Consider the following 21,482-nt stretch of genomic DNA (forward strand, 5'->3'; position numbering starts at 1 on the left):
TGGGAGAAACTCCAACCACTTTGTTCTGATTATGATTTGCAGAAAAAAGCTACTTTTTGTGCCTACTGTTAAGCAAGAAGTATGCAGGCAAATGGAACACTCACACTATTAGATACAAAGATAATGCTCTTGGAATTTCTCATCTGAGATGGTGTTGCTATTAAGAAATCAAAATGACATTAGTAGAAGTTATTGGACAATCACCATTTGGGCAGACACTGATCTGCAAACAAAATTTGTAGTGTAACTATTTTGATAATTTGTTGGAAGTTGTACAGTGTACAAATTTAATAAATAATAAAAAGATTTAGTAAGATTATAATTCAAGTTACATGAATGAAGTACATTTTTAATAAAGCTTCAGGAGTTGGTCCTTCAGATCATCAGTAGGGCAAATAAAGCATTAATAGTTTCAGGCTTATGTTGAAGTGTAGCTTATTATAGATAATTTATGAAATCTATCTGCAGTTGTAACTGAGTAAAGCTGCTTGTGACCGAGGAGGTGTAAACACTTCTCTTCCCATATGTGATAAAAGTTCTCCTCTGGATTTCCTATTTCAAAAAAGCTAGTCCTATAGCAACCTAATAGAGACTATACTGAAGCGTTATTAACTAGTTTAAGCAGGAAATTCTGATGCCTAGTAATTCACAACACTGTAGATAATCATACTCCAAACTTAGAGCAGTTAACTTACATCCTATTCAGAAGGCACATGGCTATTCAAAAATGCATTACATCAGAAAGACACTGGGGCAACATGAACGTAATCTGACTGACAAGTACTAAAGTCAGCACTTGTAAAAAATGCTGAAGAAATTAATACCAGGTAGTCCTCGCTTAACAGTCATTCATTTAGCAATGGTTTGGACTTATGATGGTACTAAAACCCACCTTGCAACTGGTCCTTGCCCTTACAACTGTCGCAGAGCCCCCACGGTCACATGATTGCAATTTGGGCACTTGGCAACCGGTTCGCATTTACGACCATCACTGTGTCCCCTGGTCACCATTTTCAACCTTCCTAGGTTGCTTCTGGCAAGCAAAATCAATGGAGAACCACATGATTTGACCAAGCGGTTCACTTAACAACTGCTGCAAAAATGGTCATAAAATCAGATCAGATTCGCTTAACAACCACATCCTGAAATTCCGTTCCCAATTGTTGTTATACAAGGACTATCTGTACTGTCTATGAGGGCCTGTTCATTAGAATTCATGAAAACCAATGATTCTTAGAACAGAAAGTTACTTCAGGTTTATAACAGAGGGCATTTTAGAATGGGTAAGCTATATTGCCTAATTTGGGAACAGTGTCACATGTTGGTTTTTCATCACCCTTGCATGATTGATCATCAAATACTGATCCATTTAAGTACAGCAAAAAATGTTGAGAGCAGGCACACATATAAGAGAACAAACAAGTATCTTTTACTTTTTTCCAAATGGTACCCCTAAGTATCCCCTACATTGTAAAAGCTTCTTAGTCAAACATTGTATCAATTTTAAAGGTTGCCATTAGCATTAGTTTAGGGTTTCTCAGACAAAGGTGGGGAAACAGTACACAGCAGGATAATCAGCAGTGTAAAGATATTAAGTAGTGTTACAAAACCTTCTATTTCAACCTAAAAATGAACTTAGCTTAAAGGCTGTTAAACAAGATTGCCTTATTTGAGAATGGCCAGTGAATGTATCAAAATATTCTGGGTTATACAAATCTCTCTAATAGTATATACAGCATTGTTTATGGCACATAATCTAGACTCTGGGTTAGTCTACCCCTAGCACTGAGGTAGAGAGACTACTACAAGTTTATTCTAACAACGAAAAAGGTATTACTTAGTGCCTTAGCTTATTATATTCACCAATGTAACCTTGCTGTCACATTTTGGCACTCTGAGCACAGGAGGCAGTACAGATCTAGGATCTACTACTACGGTTACTTTTCCAATTTATTCTATTGCAGGATTATTTTGTACGGCACACATAGCACTTGCAGCTTTTCCACTTATCACACTCAGCCAGACCATAGGCAATAGCACCAACGAATACAGGTCTCTTCAAGCCCAGGAGGATAATGCCCAGCAGCTGGAGCTTCAGCAAGAACACAAGCCAGTGCAAACAGCTGGCCTGAAAGAGTTCCCATGTAAAGAGAGTAAGGAATATACATTCTCCTGCCTGGAGTAGCAGAGGGGACAAGCAGGAGTCTAGGACATAAACGCTGTATTGAACTTTGAGTGAAGTTATTCTATAGACACAGAAAAATGGTAAAACTTTAATTTGCAATTCCTGTGTACTTGAGCAGAAGTAATCTGAGCCTGGCACCATACACTGTGGATGAGCCAGAATATAGCCATCCCTCTACTATAATGCTTTATAGGACTTTGATCTCAGTTTTTCAGCTCCTCTTATCTAGTAAACCAACCTCAACTAAGACACCAAATCACTGCAAGAACAGCAGTAGTCACTGGAACTGAAAATCGATAATTAACATAGCTAATTATAGTAAAGTTGTTCTGTTTCTCACTCAGGCCCAAAGAGCAATGGTCAAGGCCTTCAAATCAAGAACAAGAATGACTAATCTCTTTCTATCCATTTATTTCTGTGAATACAAGTGGAAAACTCAGCTATGAGGGAGACACCTCCTCCTGATGAATCCTCCCCAATACTTAGATTACAGGGAGCCTCTGTTCCTTGGAGCAGATCCAACAATGTTTTAAAAAGGCACACAGAGCAATGACATGCAAGCTGGACAACATGTTCCTATTTCTTCTCCTTGGGCCTCAGTGCAATAAGAACTTGTGGTCATCAAACCGTATGGAGAGTGAAGCCCAGAGTTATTGCTAAGGTCCTGGGATCAAAGCAACCAAAGTTGTGAAGTAATGCCAAGGGAGGAATACAGCCAAGGCAATAAGAAAAAAACCTTGCCTAGTAGTACTAGTAGTACCCCATTTGCATACAGAGCAGGAAAAGTTATCTCCAGGAGGAGTTATATCCCACTCCCAGCAAGAAGGGACCACTTACATTTGAGTAGGAATGGCAGGATACCAATGGTAAATAAAGAGAATAAATAACAACACAAATTTAGGGAGAGCAAAGTAACAAAAATTCCCATCTAGATCACATTAAGTACATAGAATTAAGTGGATAAATGTGTCCCATCAGTCAGGGTTCTGCTTTGGTCCAGCTCTGAGGGGAGCCCAGCCCAGGGCAGACACAGGCACTTTGGAGACCTTGGGCTGGATTCAGCACCAACAGCCCAGGCAGCCTGTCTCCCCTGGGGCAGGGTGAAAGCCAGGCAATGAGGGAAACAGGGCAGTTGGGAAGGTGGTTTGGAACTGCAGGGTAACAGTCTGTAGGCACTTGATCTGGCTAAGAAGCCCAGATACGGGACTAGTTGGTCTGAGTCACCTTGATCCCACCCCCTAGTTGGCTTTGACTTTGCCATTAGCAATAGCACCATTCTCATGGAAGCCATTTTGCTGAGGTTGTGTCATGGCCTTGGGCAGACGCTTGCCTTTGGTGTACGACTGGTACCAGAAGTTGGAGAAGAGAATGAAGAAGATAACGCCGTAAATCCAGATGAGGTGGATGAAGATTGGGAACTGGTAATTACAGGTAGGCATGAAGTAGTACTGGGAGATATGGATGGAGACGAACACAAACTGCAGCTAGGAAAAGAATCAAGGCAAAGGTTATATGAGTAAAGGTTACAGTTGTAACTCCTTCCACCCACAGGCAAAGATGAGTAGTCTTAGAAGAAAAGGGAAAGTTCAACACAGCTACAAATATCAAATTAGGTTATAAAGTTCCTGTCATTAGCTAGTTAAAAGACTCAGAATCAGACCAGTGACCAAGCTGGTTTGTAGAACTGAATCAAAGTTGGAGATACTGGCATAATTTGCCTGTTCCTTTCCCTTTGTTACTTACCAGCTGAATAGCAGTGATGTGCTTCTTCCACCACAGGTACTTTTGGAAAGCAGGCCCTGCAGCTGAGAGCGCATAATAAAAGTACATCACAACATGTACCATACAGTTCACCATGGCATGGAAGGAGCCCATTCCTCCTGTAGAACAACACAGGAAAAAGAGAATGCAAACAATAAGGATGAGTGACATAACTAGACCTTAACAGTTTATATAAATATTGGAAAAACAGAGAATTCATTTGGGGCACCTGGGATCATGATCAAAATGGTATAAGAGGGAAAAAATTGTTAGTAATTTTTATTCAGTCCATACTTACTCAAAAACTTTTGCCTGTTATTAGTGTTAACTATTAGTGTAACATAGCTTAGGACATTCTGAGAAGGTAAATCTAAGTATCCACCAAATACATTCACAACATCTAAAACAGAGTCAACAGAGCATACAAATACTGAAAATTAAAACTGTTGGTTGAATTTGCTGGACTGACCCATGGAGACCTTGCTTATAGATCTGCCAGTGAGGCAGCTAGCAAAAACAGAATATATGTCCTTTTCCATGGTGGTTGCTCATTTGTGGAATTCTCTTTCCTGAGATCACTCTTTTTTTTCTTTTTTGGCAAATCCCAGAGACAATGTTCAATCTGCTTTAGTGAGAAAAGTTGAGTTGGTTATTTTTTTATTCTTCTTGTTTTAATTATTAAATGTATTTTGTAATATCACTAACCATAAGGTATTTTCTACTTACTTGTTTTAGATCTCCAGACCATATCATTTTTAATATATATTTTTTACATTCCGGAGTAGGTATTGTATTGTTGCATCTTTTTTTTTTAAATAGCAGACCAGTTTGGAAGGACGTTTATTGTGGAGTCCTTGGTGCTTTTTGAGCCTTGTTTTTTTCTTGCAGACGTCTCACTGCCAGACTAGGCAACATCTTCAGTGCACTGAAGATGTTGCCTAGTCTGGCAATGAAACGTCTGCAAGAAAACAACAAGGCTCAGAGAGCACCAAGGACTCCACAGTGCTACTCCCTCCACTTGGTGCTACTCCTTGAGCTACAAATATTCGCTTTGATTAGGACGTTTATTGTTTGTTTATAAGTATCCTATCCTGCCCTTTCTCTAGAAGCTCAAGACATGTACATACATTACAACTCTTTCCTCCAATTTTTGCCATAACAGCCCTGTGAAGCAAGTTGGGCTAAGAGATAGTGACTGACCTAAAGTCACCAACTGAGCTTTCATGGTTAACGGTAGATTTAAACCTGGGGCTCCTAGTCCAACACCTTAAGCATTATATCACACTGACTCTTTTACTCTAGAAAAGCAGCATAAAATATCTTAAATAAGAATTTTAAAATCCTTGATGTTTTAAAATCCTGCTTGACTTTTCTATAATCATTCCCATATTCCTAACTATTCTACTGGCATTTGTACAGAAAATTCTAGCACTCTGTGATTATTGTGGATATATATTAGACTTTTCATAAGTAATGCATTCAACTGCACATACATACACAAGCATACAAATAGCCTTTCACCTGGAACCATGGTGATCTTGATGACTAAACACTGGAAATGCGTGTGATTGCTAAGACTTTAATGATGACAGAAAAATAAAAGAAAAGGGAATCTATTTTAAAATCTACTTAAATCACAATAGCAAAGGTCTGAAGAGATCCAGGACTTCACCAGTATCTAGTATCCAAGCATGACTTTAATAATGGAAGCAGATGGGGACTGAAAGCTGAAAGGCTGAGACTGATGTGCTGTTCCTATCATGCCCTGGGCAGCCAAATTTTATGTTCAAATACACATACTTATAATAAGGGGACACATATTCTGCATATATTTATGAGATACTGTGTGAGAAAGAGACGTATCTGAAAATAATTATGGATACTATTTTCTCAGATCATATCAAGACCCAAAGAAAATCCCTTTTTAAAATCTCACCTGGACCAAACTTCACACCCCACCACCAGCTCCAGGGTAGCACTGAATGGTGGAACACATGCAGAAAGGTCACTTGTTCATTCTTTTTCCTTAGGATAAAGATCACCTGGAAACAGCAGTACACTGTGAGATGTAGGTTTCAGGTTTTGGCTAATAGTGTATTTATAAGTCTATCCTTACCTGATCATATATATCAGATGTAAAGTAGGAGAAAAAAAGGACCCACGGTACAGTCCTCAAAATATGACAGTCAAATTGTTGCTAGACAATCTTTTAAATATAACTGCATTTATCAGAAAGCATATAGGCTGCCCCACCCAGAACATCCTGCTGCATAAACATAGTAAAGTGTGCAACGATTAATTACTATAATTTTATAAGAATATAAATGCTGGAAGAATAAGTAGATTTGAGTGGCCACCATCTTCTCTAAATGCTAGTGATACTGGGTCAAAAGTATCTGTGCTTTAAGTAGAGAAATAGGAGCAAACATAAGAAGTCCAGAGTCACTTACTGTATCCATCAGTTCAATGATTTTAGAGAAAATGAAGATCCATGCCACACGGACCATCTAGAGACAAGGCAAAAGTCAAACATCCTAGCCATCGCAAGAATCAAATCCCATCTTTCCCTCCACTCTTCTCTCCTTTTGGTAGTCTCCCTCCTCAACCCTCTTCTCAGAGCAGCTTCACCAAAGGCCGTATTAAAAACTAAAAAAAAAGAAACACAACACACAAGAGGAACAGGGGGGAGACAACATAGAGTAGAGGCAGAATGGAGGGAGGACAAGACAGGGAAATAACAAGCTTACCCGAAGAGCCTTGGGATCCTGGGATGTATCAATAGGGTCACACCTCCACGTATAACCATTCAGCCAGCCTGACATTAGAAACTACAAAAAAAAAAGGCTGTTAGAACTCATCTTTCACAGCCTTCTTCTTCATTAAAACTACATTCCCAGTAACATCACATTCACCAGTTGCATTTCATAGCAGTTTTCTTTTCCAGGTCTCATATTATGACCAAACACTACAGAATTTTCAAATAAATATCACTACAATTTGCATAACTACTAATATTTACATGTCTTTTTACCTGAGAGATTTTACTTCAAATATTTTTATTCAAGCAATGCTTTTACATATTTTGCTGCTACAATGCAAGCCTTACAGACTTACTTTGCATTACACCAGAGGAAGTTTTTAAGATACAAGTATGATGTACTATATTTACCTCACTGAATAATTCTCACCAATACAATTTTTTGAAAAACTAAACCGAGTATCAGTAATAATGTTGTATTCTCCCATCTCAAGAACAAATCCCACATGCTATTGTACTTGGGAAAAATGTGCATTCACAAGCAAATATAAAAGGATTCAGAGAAGTTACTCAACATAACAGCTGATAGAAATATAATGTGATCTTGTCTAGTATGATCATGGCCAATTGGTGTAAATTCTATTAGCTAGCTTATAAAATGAGTTTGCAAGATGCCTATTAATCATCATTTACTGTACTTCTACAATGTCATTTGTACCATTCCTGGTAGGAAAATTCAAAGTTCATGGAAGTAAGCTTTCCTCACTGCATCAAATTTTCTAATACCTACTATCTTAAAAAAACAAAACTCTTTTGTTTTTGTTTTTCTCTCTTTTGAGGAAGCATTTTTAATAAGTTTGAAGAACCTGAAGTTTTCTGTTGAACTGAATCTTCTAGGTAATCTTCATTGATTTGTATGCCTTAGGGCAGGGTTTCTCAACCAGGGTTCCATGGAACCCTAGAATTCTGCAAGAGGTCACTAGGGGGTCCCTGGGAGATCACAATTTATTTAAAAAATTACTTCAAATTTGGGCAACTTCACATTATAGAGGTAAGTCTCGTTCTTTATTTTTAGTTCAAGAACACTGTTAATGCATACATACAAGCCTACCCATGAAACAAATATAATAATTTTGTAACTTCTGGCCTATATTTGAGCCTGAATGTGCAGGGGTTCCCCAAGGCCTGAAAAATATTTCAAGGGTTCCTCCAGGGTCAAAAGGTTGAGAAAGGCTGCCTTAGGGTAACTTTTAGACGTTCCAGAAAAGTAGTGAGGGCAAGTACAAACATTTCTATCTCTCCATGCTTACAGGCCCTAGATGTGAAAAAAGTTGCATCTGTCTCTTTCATGGAGAAGTTGTCTCTATGTAAGAAAGAATAAATATCTTTCCAACTTGCTACTGAAGCAGGTAACCTGAACATGCAATAGCAGTGAGCTAGTGTTTTAGTCAGAAATTGTGGTATCTCTTCTTATATATTACAGACAGTTTAAATGTGTGCTATATATTTCAAACCAAAGACAGAGGGCTGTATTTTAGCAATACTTCTAGAATGATAGAAGTTTCATAGCTCATACTGTTTTAGATATGCAAAAGTAGAAAGAGACCTTGAAACTGATGTTGGGGAATTCTATAAGCGATAATGGTATATCTAAGAGCTGCAGATAAAATTTAATACAGGAAGAAGGGGCTTACCTCATGAAGAATGTACAGTGATAGTGCCACCAAAAAAGAATTATAAAGAATCATGAACTTCTTAAGGTTCAGAGGTTTCCTGTTGGCCATGAGCCGTGGCCCCAGTGATAATACAAAATAGATGTAGCTCAGCATGATACCCGTCATGAGCCAAGGAGTATCCATAAGTGGGTATGAAGCAACCCGGGGGTCTGCAGAAAAAAAAATATTTAGAAACATATATGGATCCCAGAACATATCAAATATTTTGTTATCAATAGCCAATGCACCTGGAGTAGATGCTTTTTAGGTACAGTGGTGCTTAAAAGTTTGTGAACTCTTTCAGCTTCTGGTGGGCAATGGCAGACTGCATGGCTGTGCCTGTGCGCTTAGCGGGCAGAGCTGACAACGCGGCAATTTTTTTCAGGCTCAAGCAGGTTCTCCTGAAGCCCAAAAATGTTCTCTGGATAAAGGAGAAGACCTGGAATCATCCCATCAGTCCTCTGGACAGCTGCTTGCAGCCAGAAGATCGCAAACAGAGTTTGTGTTCAACCTGTAAGAGCTAGCGAGGAGGCGGGGACATCATCACTTTCCAAGCCATGCTATAGCCTTAAAGGGACACTAAGACTGGCCACCCTATTTCTAAATAACCAATTTGTATTTTTTTTTAAAGTATATGTACCCCAAGAGAGGCTTTCTACTGCAAGGAGAAGCTGGTTCTCTTGGTGCTTATCGTTATTTTTGGGATTACTTTAAAAAAAAATTTTTTTTAAGTTTTGGACTTCATTTTCCTTCCAAATATAAAGGAGGATTTAGCGTAAACAATTGTCTTCCTGTTATTATTTCTGTATTAAATTTGAAGATATTAGCATTTTCCTACACGTTGAATTGGCTGATTTCAACCTTCAGCTTTCTGATTTCACTTTCCCTTGGGAACTGTCTGCCTATCTCACTTCCACTTTGTGTAAATGTGTGAGACATGGAGGATTTCAAACAGATTCTTTCTGACTTCCACCAAGATTTTAAACAGATTTCTTCTGACTGATCAAGCTTTTATGCAAGATATTCAAGACATTGTAGAAAATATGAGATCTAAAATGTGCCATCAGGTTGGGGATGTGGTGGATGAAATTGAGGAATTTAACAGTGATAGAAATGTTTCTTTTCAGAGTGACATTGGGATTTTTATTGAGATGCTGGATGAAGATTGGATAGTGGAGTTGGAGAAATTTAAGGGAGAGAGATCTGCAAGCCACAAGAGAAATTGACTTTCTGGTGGAATGCCATGAAAAGAACCTGGAATCTTTGAGGAGGGCAGTTGCATTGTTTGATTCTTTTAAGAGAAGAGCTCTGTGCACATTGTGGGGATATATAAATGCTCTGGTTTATTTTGAAGTGGGATAAGGGTTAAAGCATGTTTATCTGGTTTGCTTTAAGGATTTGATTGATGTTATTTGCTTTTAAAGATTTGGATTTACTGTTTTGAATTTTGGAGGGGGGCTATTAAGATTAAGATCACTAAAACTGTTGTATTATCAAATATAATAGCAGACAACCTATGTGCTTTTTAATTTGATTCTTATTATAGTAGACAGAAATCTACAGAATACTTGTACGAAGGGAATTATTAAATAGGTGTTACCTTTTGGAGAGGAGAAAGATGTTTAGGAGGTTTGTATGAATTTTTTTTTCTTTATTTTAATATAAGGGGGAGGAGTAACTGTACTGAATGACTTTTATTATGTGCTAAAGTGGAATGATTTATAGAAATAATTTGGTGTTTCGGTTTAATATAGAGTAAGAGATTATGGAAATTTTTGTATATCCGTGCTGTTAAAAGTCAGAAGCCACATCTTTTTGTAAATCTGAAAAAAAAAATTATCTTGTGTTTTTGCACTTTTTTAGTTCTTTGTTCTTTCTTTGTAGTTTTTTTTTGTAGTTTTTATTCTTCTTTTGAAACTTAATAAAATTTATTGACAACAAAAGTTTGTGAACCCTTTTGAATGTTCAAAATATGATCTAAAATGTGATTTCTTATCTACACAAGTCCTAAAACTAGATAAAGAGAACCCAATTAAACAATTAAACCAACAATTAAACAAGTCAGAAACATTATACTTGTTCATTGCTTTATTGAGGAAAATGATCCAAAGCTACATATTTGTGTGTGGCAAAAGTATGTGAATGTCTAGGTTTATCAATTCACTTGAAAGGGAAATTAGAATCAGGTGTTTCAATCAATGGGATGATAATCAGGTGTGTGGGAAGTCCTACCTTGTTGAAGGAAGAGAATTCTGGGTATTCACTATCAAAGTCTGACCTTCACAACACAGGGTTGAGAAAGTGTGTCATAGCTTGAACAAAGGTGATAACCGAGGACCTCCAAAAAACAGTTGTTGATACTCACGAGGCTGAAAAAAGTTATCAAACTTTCCAAAGAGTTTGGACTCCACCAGTCCACTGTCAGGCAGACTGTGCACAAATGGAGGTAATTCATCACCATTATTACCCACCCCAGGAGTGTTCGACCAACCAAGATCACACCAAGAGCAAGGTGTGCAGTACTCCAGGAGGTCTCAAAGAACCCCAGAGTAACAACTAAGGAACTAAAGGTCTCTCTTGCATTGGTGAATGTCAGTGTTCATAAGACTACCATCAGGAGAACACTGAGCAACAATGGTGTGCATGGCAGGGTTGCAAGGAGAAAGCCATTACTCTCCAAAAAGAACATTGCTACCCATCTACAGTTTATGAAGGACCTCATGGATTAGACAAAAGGTTATTGGAAGAATGTTCGGTGGACAGATGAGACCAAAATAGAACTTTTTGGCTTGAATGAAAAGCATTATGTTTGGTGAAAGGCAAACACTGCATTACAGAATAAGAACCTTATCCCATCTGTGAAACATGGCGTTGGCCGTATCATAGTTTGGGCCTGCTTTGCTGACTCTGGACCAGGATGGCTTGCCATCATTGTACCAGCAAATTTTACAGGAAAATATCAGGGTATCTGTCTGTAAACCGAAGCTCAAGAGGAAGTGAGTCATGCAGCAAGACAACAACCCAAAAGACACAAGTCATATGATCAAAGAATGGTTAAAGCAGAAGAAAGTTAATGTTTTGGAATGGCCAAGTCACGGTCCTTAGCTTAAGCCAATAGAAATGTTGTGGAAAGACCTAAAGTGGGCAGTTCATGCAAGGAAGCCCACCAACATCCCTGAGTTGAAGCTGTTCTGTAAGGAAGAATGGGCTAAAATTCCTCTAAGCCAATGTGCAGGACTGATTAACAGTTATCAGAAACATTCAGTTGCAGTGATTGCTGCTCAAGGGGGGCACACCAATCATTGAAAGCAGAGGTTCACATACTTTTGCCACACACAAATATGTAGCTTTGGATCATTTTCCTCAATAAATCAATGAACAAGTATAATGTTTTTGACTCATTTGTTTAATTGGGTTCTCTTTATTTAGTTTTAGGACTTCTGTGGAGAACAGATCACATTTTAGGTCATATTTATGCAGAAATATTGAACATTCAAAACAGTTCACAATTTTTAAGCACCACTGTATCTTAGTGGGAAGTACTTGTGATACTAATGAGGACATTCAGTTACCAGCCACAGGCTTGTTTCCTTTTGGGGGAGGAAAAGAGTACCAAAACAAAAAGTAATTTAGGTTTTACTCATTCAGTCATTTAGCTAAGACCTGCTCACCTGCTCCCTTCATGAAGTCTCGATACCTGTTCACCAACACATCCATCATAACAGTATAGCAGCTGTTCTGCATAAGAAGTGAAAGTGTTAGTCAGTATACTAGAACTGGACAACCTGCAAATCATGCTTTAATTTGGGTGCAAGTAATGAATGGCTCTGCATTATTGCCCAATTCCCTGCAGAGCATAATTAATTTTTTGGATGAAATAATTGATTTGATACCCTTTCACAATAAACCCAAGGGAATTTTCCAGTTTTAAAACTGCTGTTCTTGCTGTACACATGTAGGGTTCACTTTATTTTCTATGAATGATTTTGATAGGTACCCATAGCAAGACAAATAGAACAAAGTACAAGTAGAATAAAGCTACTCAGATGCAAAATACATTCAGTGTAGAGGAAGCAGCTCCACAGAGAGTTTCATTTAACCTTCAAGATAAGGAATCAGTGCCAGCCTATGTCATACAAGTCATGACCTTCCCAAGAAGGAACAGTAGGCTTAAGGTAGATTTTACCTACACTGAAATTGATGCATTTGAAACTGCAGCCCAAATTATTATTTGAGGATTAGGGGTTACATCCCTCAGACCAAACTGACTGTATATGGAAGATAATAATATCCAACAGCATTAGGATCCCTAGAAATATTCTAGCTATGGATTTATGATGAGAAACAGATTCACACCTGGGCTTATAAAAATCAGATAGTTCTGAAATGGTAGTTTATAACAGGAGAAAAATACACAAAATAACAATTTAAGAACAGTCATTAACAAAACCTATATATTGAAAATTACTCAACTGCTTTTAAACATACTAAAATGTTTATGTCAATAATGAGGTATTTACTTTCTACCAGATGCTAGCCAAATCAGTGTTATAACAGAGAAGACCCTCCCTGTCATTTCTCATGATACACAACTCTGACAATAGAATAAATAAGATACCCTCAGCAGATCTTATGGTACATACTAAAAGAACCATTCCCTCAAATGTCAAAAGCATGAGGGTTTTACACGTTTTGACACATCTTGAAATCAGACCAAAAATTTATTGCAATTATTTTGCAATCCATAGAATAGATAGATAGATTGGTAGATAGTCCTGAAAGCAATGTAATTGCTGCTAGCTGCTAATTCCAGATTGTCCTCAGTGTAGCTCTCTGTATAGTGCATCGTAGTAATCTAGACTGGACATTAACAGAGCCTGAACAACTATGGTCAGACCATCCCTATAGAAGACAGTATATTTTAGCTGAGTAAGAAAAGCCAGCTGAAAACAATTTAGGCACCTTGGCTTCTTCAGTGACAGAAATGAATCACCAAATACTTTCAAACTAAATACCTTTTTTTTTCCAAGAGGAGTGCAAACCCATCTGGAAAAGCTTATAACCAGTTTATTTATAATGTCCAGGTGGAGGCTGAATATAATACAGCCTAACCTGGTTCAAATGATAGGAAAGAATACATGATATACTTACTCCAATATGGAAGTGGGGGCAAAATGGAACTCTACGTTACCTCAGTGAGACCAAAATAAAAAATGCTACTGTTACTTTCTGAAATCTATTTTGTTCATCAACCAAACAGCTTATATATCAGAGCAACCAAGTGTTTTAGGACAGCATTTTAGGAAGAAAGTGCTGTAAGATGACTAAAAATATATATTTAAGTGGTCAACCTTAGAAACAGGACATATAGAATAAGAAAAATCACAAATCATTTTCTAAAATATTATTTTTAGTATAGTGACTCAAGCTAGAAAGATGCGAAGGGCTAACACAGATAGCACAAAGTAAGTTGTTAGTAACTGATGGGAAAGGGACATACACTATCAGTATACATTGTGCAACAGGAACAATCAGGGGAATTTAGAACAGCCTCAGTTTAAGAGGAACTGGCCTTTTTTTTTTTTAAGAATTTGTGAGAGAATAAACAGTGACGGACCAAGAAAAGCTTAGGACCAAGAAAAAGGTAGGCAAAGAATACCAGGAGTCTGGTGGTGTCAAGCTGCCAATTTTGCTCTTGGCTTCTTTGAGTTTAGGAAATTTGTCAGGCAAAACCAGGAGAACAGACCTAAAAGTACAATAGAGGCAACAGAAGGATCAAGGTAAACAGTCCACATCAATTATGGGTAGCTCTTTCCTGTCTCCACCATAATATACAAGAAGATACTCTGACTGTGATGATAAGAAAGAAGTGCAGACAAAGGACAATCTTATTTAAAGCTGTTTCAAAATGTCTTGTCCTTAAGTTTAATATCCACATGAAAGGAAGACTAACTTTTTTTCCAGAAACAATTTACCTTTAAAATGGGAGACATATCATAGATTTGCTGAGAATATAGCAAAGGAGACTAGTTTTTTTCTTCTGTCCAAACGTTCATGATGCATCCATGCAGACTGCTTGGCAGTGTTATGGAAGTGACTTGCAATTCCCTTAAACTAAGATACTTTTTTTACCTCCCATCCTACCCATTCCCAGGTAGCCCCTATACATCACTACAACTCAACACAAACCCTCCCCACTATTCAAACCATGGCAGTTGCTGTTGAATTGACATGGAGGAATATGGTGGCTTCTTAAAGAGATACCAAGTTCCATATCTTCCTAAGTCTAGTCATTTGTACTCAACTGAAGCAGTGGGGCAAGAATCAAGCAACTGATCTGGGCAATTGGAAATGGCTACTCCTTGTTCATTCACTGGTGTACAATACCAGCTTTCACACTCCTGCATAAGTATAGCACTGAGGGCTGAGCATAGCACTGAGAGACACATATCGCACTAATAGGCATACTGGTTCCTTGAATACAGAGACCAAGGAACAGGAGCTTGTCCATAACATTATACTGTTGTATTTAATAGGACATTGATTATTATCTGGACTGAGATTTCATTAATAAGTTCTCCCGGCATCAACTTTCCCACTGGATGTTCTATACTATAACGAGTTTTAGTTACAGATGATCACATGAGCCTGTCTATTCAAAGGCTAAGATCTAAACCTAATCAGACCTAAACATTTCTTCTTTTACACAGTACACAGAGAGGAGAGAAATGATGTGCCCAATACACTTTCCTCCTGAATCAGTAGAGTACAGAGATAGAGCAATCACTGTCCCTGCATGGGCCCAACCTGCTCAGCCTGTTTGGGAGCTGGAGGGAATTCTGCTCAGTACTCTGCCACATAAGCAGCCCAGCCCCATATTCTAGCCTTCGGTGCAGCAGACCAAGAATACAGCACAATTCTTCTTCATTCCTTAAGTAAACTAGAAATGCAGCTAAGATCTGCAGTCTTCTCAAAAACCCACTCCTATACACCATAAGGCCATATAATATTGTCCTGGCACCAATGCAGACTAAAGTACTAGAGAGGTCAGACTGGAACAGTGAGGTAGGAATCTTCACCAGCAACATTCTACAGGTTGCTAAAATGGCTGTTAAAATGGAAAGCACTCCCCCACCCCTCACTGGTTTAAGAAGAAAAATGTTTTAGTTGACATCCACTCACTAAAATTAAACTGCCAACAACCTTAGGTAGAAGAAATAATATATCAGAGTTCTAGTGCTACAGAATTCAAAGCATGAGGGTGAAAAGAGTCAGAAAATCATCCCTCCTCCCATCACATACAATAGAGCAGGTCTGAATATCCACACAGGAACCCACTCACTATGCATTTTCCAACTGGAATCCACAGAAACATTTATTGAGATAAAGCCCAGCTGTGCTTCACCTTCCGTTATTGTAATCTTTAATTCCCAAATTCCAGCTCCACCCACCTGTACAAACAGGATTCTGGCAAAATTATAACATGACACATCAGGCCCACTGACATTCTGAAGTCAACAGCACAAAAACCCACACCCACATGAGTTGCTTGCACAGAAGTGTTGTGCCTGGTACTGCCACCCACATATCCATGGAAGGAAGTATCTCTCAATAACATATTGATGCATAGAGATGGAGGAGGGGATTGGAATCCTTCTATGCTTGCCCTACTAAGTGAGGCTGTGTGGAACATTCAGATCAGTGGGGAAAAGTACCCTCAAAATGGAGGACAACACCTGAAAAGAGAAGTGCCAATTCCAATTCTATATTCAAAGCATTATCCTGATCACAAACTAATGCAGCTAATTTCCACTAGTTCAACGATATATCCAGTAGACTGCTACCTCTCTTCTAGAATAAGTAAGGGTTTTCTGAATAAATATTTCCTAGTTCAGTGAAGTAATATACTATAGGCTACAATAAGACAGAACTGCCTTAACAATACAAATAGATTATACAAAAGGGCCATCATGGTTTTGACAATCATATAAAACTACAGAATCTCTAAAGCTTGCCACAGAGGAACAGACTCATCAAGTCAAAAGAATTAGTGCAGAGTTGCCATTTGAAAGACTGTTAAGATCAAAAGGGAGGAGTAAATGGGCTCTGTTACAATCATGTTCTCCTTTGGAACCTACAATATTAACAGTTCTTAGCAAGCCTAAGAACTATGCACATTGAGAGCATAGGTTAAACCTTTCCAAATCTATAAAGACTACCTCCTACAGGCCACATTTGGATCATCTTGGTGGCATCTAGCCAGATAGGTTCAGGAAAGGGATCCAAAATATTGTTTTGTGAAGGAGACAAAAATATTTTCTTTTCCAATTCAGTAAAACACTGCAAGATTACATTTGAATAAAAATAAAAGGCAAGCTATTATTTGCAATAATTATCAGGTCAAATTATCAAACATGAACATGAATCAGTAGTGTTGGCTTACTATCAGAAGCCAAGCTAGGCTGATTTAACTTCAAGGGACTTCTAGATAACTGCCCCTACAAACTCTACTATAGCAGCAACTGTTGCTGCACCCTGCCACCACCTCTCCAGCTAGAAATCACAGAGATTGTGTCAATAATAAAAGTCACATGTGTTTCCTCAGTGATAATCCAGAGTTGAGTAGACAGTGATCCTGCGTGCCTTAAGGCAAAAGACATTTCACTGCAATTGAACTGCTGCTGGTCCTAAACTAAAATTCTTGAGTCCTCTAAACCGGGACGTCTCTTTGTAGATTAAGGTTTTAGACAGGGGAGAGAATAAGCAAAAGCCACTAACTCCACCCCATATATTCATCTCCTGTTCAACTAGTGACTTCCATCTAACACTTAATAAGTTTAGTATCAGTAAGCAGTATCTTGTGAATTAAGTGAAGGCTACAGTATTTAGAAAGCCACCTAAAACACAGTATGTAAATAAACATTGTGCATATTGGCAGTTTCCTACTAATGAGTGCTCCAGGACAATTAAAAGTAGATCCATGACTCAAAGAGGACAGCCCTGATGGGATACAGCAGTCATGAGTCTTCCATGGGCAGACTAGAGAAAAATGCACGTGCTCCAGGTAACCAGCAATCTACAAGCCATAGCAGAATAAGAGAGGGCTTTAGTACCTAAACTATTGATAAAATCCCTAAGATGCACAGAATATTTTTTCTGCTTTTATTTGCCAGTGTGTCCATTCATAGCAAGTTCCTTCTACATAATGATTCGGACAACAAACTATTCCTTGACCACTTTATCCCCTAGACAAGAAGCATGCTTGGCTCCTTTCCTCAATCATTTACAGGACAAGTGCATGCTAGGATCTATACATTCATATGGCAGTCAGTTCCAACTGTTAAAGTGAACAGCCCCTAACAGATACCCTCTGAGCCTGACTTTCCAGAATCCAACATTTGTTCTTGGACAATCACCCAAACCAGAAGGTGACAGAGTTCCCCAATGAATACTACACAATTACAAATGTTATCACTTACAAATTACATGTATACATTGTTCTTATCTATATATATTAAATGCAATTTAGCTCTTTATCAAAGCACTCTGTAACATATCCATTAACTGAATTTTGATTTTTCTGAGCTTTTAGAGAGTCACTTATGAACAGATGCATTCTATGCAAGTTACATTTTAAGCCCACTATTCTGCAAGAATTCCCCCCCAACCATGTTTTTGTCTTACTTTTCATATAGTAGTGGGGGAAAGCTAGATCCATGTTTCCTTGCCCATCCTTTTCCACAGCTTTTATTACTACTGTTGTTGCTACTCCTGCTGGAGATCGGAATGGAGAGATATTGCCTTCAATAGGCATCTACATGCTATAGCATTGTGCAAAGTTAAGAAAAAGAAAGGGATTGAAAACAGCACACTTCTCCCAAATTCATCTGCTTCAGAATGGTACAGGGAGGAAATGATGATAGGGCAGTTTAAAACAAAACAGCTGGAAGTGCATTCAAAACTACTAAATAGCAATATGTGCCAACATCCATGTTAGACAGGTGAACAGGCTGCAGAGAAGTGTGACATTTAAAATGCAAAATGCGTAACTTGATTTTGGTGGAAATGAAATTAATGGAAACAGTGGTGATAATTAAAATTATCAAAATGCAAATTTGATTTTCATTTCCATATTGCCACAGAATACCACTCTTATGATTTGACTGAGGTGTTAGCTAAGCATGGCAATGTGCCAGAAATGTGCCCTCCCACACAAGTACATTCCACACACTCAGCTCTTGTAAGGAATGTAGCATACAAGCTTGGCAGACAGAGTTTACAGGCCATCTTATTTAGAAGAAATTCTTAGTATCTGGAAGAAAACTGATTGGATTGTACAAGAAGAAGACATTCGTTCATTCATGACCTGACATCTTCACTGAAACTTTAAGAACAACTCCAAATGCAGGATAAAAGCAGCCTAGAATATACAGAAGGAAATAGTTCCTATTGTGCTTAGTTGGGACTTTGGGTGGGTATAAGTTAGTTCTAAGCAGTCAACAGCAATGACGTACTCACACAGTATGTCATTTTAAGTATTACATTTATTGTGAAGTCAGGTTTAAATATATTATCTCTTACTGTGCTTACAATTGTCTTGATATACAACTGAAATAAATATGTAAAATGGAACTATCTACAACTTCTCTGCCTACTGACTCTAAAAATGTAAGATTTGACTACAAAATATATTTAAACCGTTCATTCACAGACATTTTTCTCAGGTCTCATCTTCACTATTCCTACTGTATATTAACAGGAACTAACTTTGGAACAGAAGGTTCCTCTAACTTTGCATGGTGGGGGGATGGAAATTTAAGCAGAAAAAATTACGGAAAAAAATTAAACAATCTACAGATCCTTCACTTAGAACCTTTTAAAAACTCATGAGCAAAGCGACGTGTACATTTGATTTAGATTCAATAACTTGAATGTTGCAAGAACAGCTTTCAACTGTAAGATGGGAAGAGCTGTTAAATGTAAGCTTCATAAACATCTTATGTTTAATACAGAATGTTAAAAAATTAAAAATGTAAACATTTCCAATAAATTTTATGTGAGCCTCTGTGATTTTACATTTTTTTTCAAATTCCAACCACATCAGCATCAGCCTTTTAAGAATAGGAGGTAGCCCTCTTGCTCTGTGTTGCAATGAAAATGTAGTGTTGCAAAAAAAAATGCAGTTATTGCATACGTAACAAATATATGTATTATGGCTTTAATTTTGTGCACCATAATCTGATATAGTCTGATGAAGAATCTCTACTCCGCAGAAGCTATGACACAAAATATTATTAATCTTTACAGTATCTCAGGAAGCTTTCAGCACCATACTTTGTGGGAATCAAGCTGGGTAAACGTCGCGAAAGCGGCGTCCCCCCAAAGGGTCAGACATGACTCGGTACTTGCACAGGGGACCTTTCACACCTTTCACAAAGCCTTGCCAAGCAATTTAACATACAGTTGCTAATCCCCAAAATATCAGAGATTACTGACCATTATAAATTCTTGTCAAACACAAGCATCAGTTGTAGATGGTTTTTTGTTTTAATGAAATTGTTTTTATTCTGTTGCTCAGAATTTCTTGGAATGGATGAGCAACCATATTAATTGGATGAATGAATACATAAATAAATAAATCATTTCCTTTCTTCCTTATGCTTAGTCCTTGAGAGCAAATGCTTAGATTGAAGTTTTCTTTAGTCACTATACATTTAAAAAAAAAAAAAAAGATGTAAGAGGGGCAGAAGATTCACTTCTTTGCATTCCCTTCTAACTGAATGGGGGTTATGAACTATTACTTACACATTCTGATATTACTACTGTACCTCCAACACCTCTATTATTATTAAAGGGCTTGTACAACTAAAGACTATGCTCAAAACCTTATAGCAAATGCAAGTTTGACTGTTTCTTTTACAGAAACCTTCCATTCTTTTTTTACAATTAATCCTATCTCAGAAAATGATTTAAACAAAAAACTGAAAAAAAGAGGGGGGAGTGAAGAAAAAGATGTATAAGAAATGAATGGCTAAATTCAACTCAGCACCCACCTAAACAGAAGAGAAAGAATCCAAAAGACATCTACAGTTGCCATTTCCACCAAACCCAAATTCCTATGCTTTTAACAGCTATATGTCAACGTTAGATCGTTTTCTCTATTACCACACTCCAAGATTGCAAAAACCCTCCTCTATTGAATTTCTGCCTGTCGCACTGACATCAGAAGCCCTTGTGTTTGTATATGCTGAGGGAAGGGGGTGAATTTCGTGTAGCGACCGTGCCCTCTTCCCTTCTTTTACGGTTCGACAGTTTTGCCTCCGATTACAGGAATCCGTCACGAAGACCAGCGCGAAGGGGAACTTGTCAATAGTGCCGCTCCTCAGCGCGCTTCAGTCGCTCCGGCCCCATTTTTCTTAGGGCTATCCTCGGCCTCTTCCGGAGCAGAATTCCCCCCCACCCCCATTTTTTCCAACCCATGCAGCAAGCCAACCTGTGCTAGAGTCTCCCGGGAAAGGAAATAGCCTCTTTGCCCAGCTCCCGCTGCTTCAAGCAGAAATGCTCCCGCCTCTAAGACTCGGGCTCCTGTCAAGTCGGCCTGCGTCACGCGCGCTGCAGGCAAGCAGGGGAGGAAACCGCTTCTCCGCCGGCTGAGCGAAAAGAGAAAAAAAAGCCCCCGGGTAGCGCTGCCGTCCCGAACGCGGACGGGGAAAAGGCCAGACCGGTCCCAAGTCCGCAGCTAATAGGGTGTGGCAGTCGGGGAAAGGAGGGAGGAGGAAGACAGCCGCGTGAAGCCGGACGGGGTGTGCGACCCTCTTGCAGGCCCCGAAAAGCCTCGCAAAGTGCCGAGAAAGCTTCCCCGAACGACCGCACTCACCCGCCGGTGGCCGAGCAAACGGGAGGAAAGCGGCGCGTCCCTGAAAGCGGCTCGAGCACGACTTCCTCCTCGGTGGACCAGCTTCGGAGTCACCCCAGAGTTAAAGAGGACCGCCCCGAACGCTCTTCTGCTGGCGATTGGCAGAGCCGCGCTGACTACGATTTACCTCACTGAGGAGGAGCCAGT

At 38.7% G+C, this 21,482-nt stretch overlaps 1 protein-coding gene across 2 annotated transcripts; it reads right to left on the bottom strand.

Annotated features, from left to right (window-relative positions):
- Positions 1-1,407: 1,407 nt before the first annotated feature.
- On the bottom strand, positions 1,408-21,433 carry ELOVL1 (ELOVL fatty acid elongase 1). Of its 2 annotated transcripts, none has more exons than XM_063297765.1 (8): positions 21,297-21,433; positions 12,091-12,157; positions 8,399-8,589; positions 6,694-6,774; positions 6,397-6,453; positions 5,883-5,988; positions 3,929-4,065; positions 1,408-3,669 (listed from the first exon to the last, which is right to left on the bottom strand). In XM_063297765.1, exons 2-8 carry the CDS (start codon positions 12,137-12,139, stop codon positions 3,424-3,426), a joined length of 867 nt encoding a protein of 288 aa, XP_063153835.1. In that variant the 5' UTR covers positions 12,140-12,157; positions 21,297-21,433; the 3' UTR covers positions 1,408-3,423. The 2 variants fall into 2 exon arrangements, with proteins under 2 accessions (XP_063153835.1, XP_063153836.1); XM_063297766.1 differs by having other exon boundaries at positions 12,091-12,152; positions 21,297-21,425.
- Between the last annotated feature and the right edge of the window lie 49 nt (positions 21,434-21,482).

The sequence above is a fragment of the Candoia aspera genome, chromosome 3, assembly GCF_035149785.1.
Source record: "Candoia aspera isolate rCanAsp1 chromosome 3, rCanAsp1.hap2, whole genome shotgun sequence".
Classification (NCBI taxonomy): domain Eukaryota; kingdom Metazoa; phylum Chordata; class Lepidosauria; order Squamata; family Boidae; genus Candoia; species Candoia aspera.

Coding starts and splice junctions, on each gene's coding strand:
- ELOVL1 (XM_063297765.1), bottom strand. CDS start 12,139: ATGATGGATGTGTTGGTGAACAGGTATCGAGACTTCATGAAGGGAGCA. Junction 8,590..12,090: donor AGACTTCATGAAGGGAGCAG/GTGAGCAGGTCT, acceptor TTTTTTCTGCAG/ACCCCCGGGTTGCTTCATAC. Junction 6,454..6,693: donor AGGATCCCAAGGCTCTTCGG/GTAAGCTTGTTA, acceptor CCTTGTCTCTAG/ATGGTCCGTGTGGCATGGAT.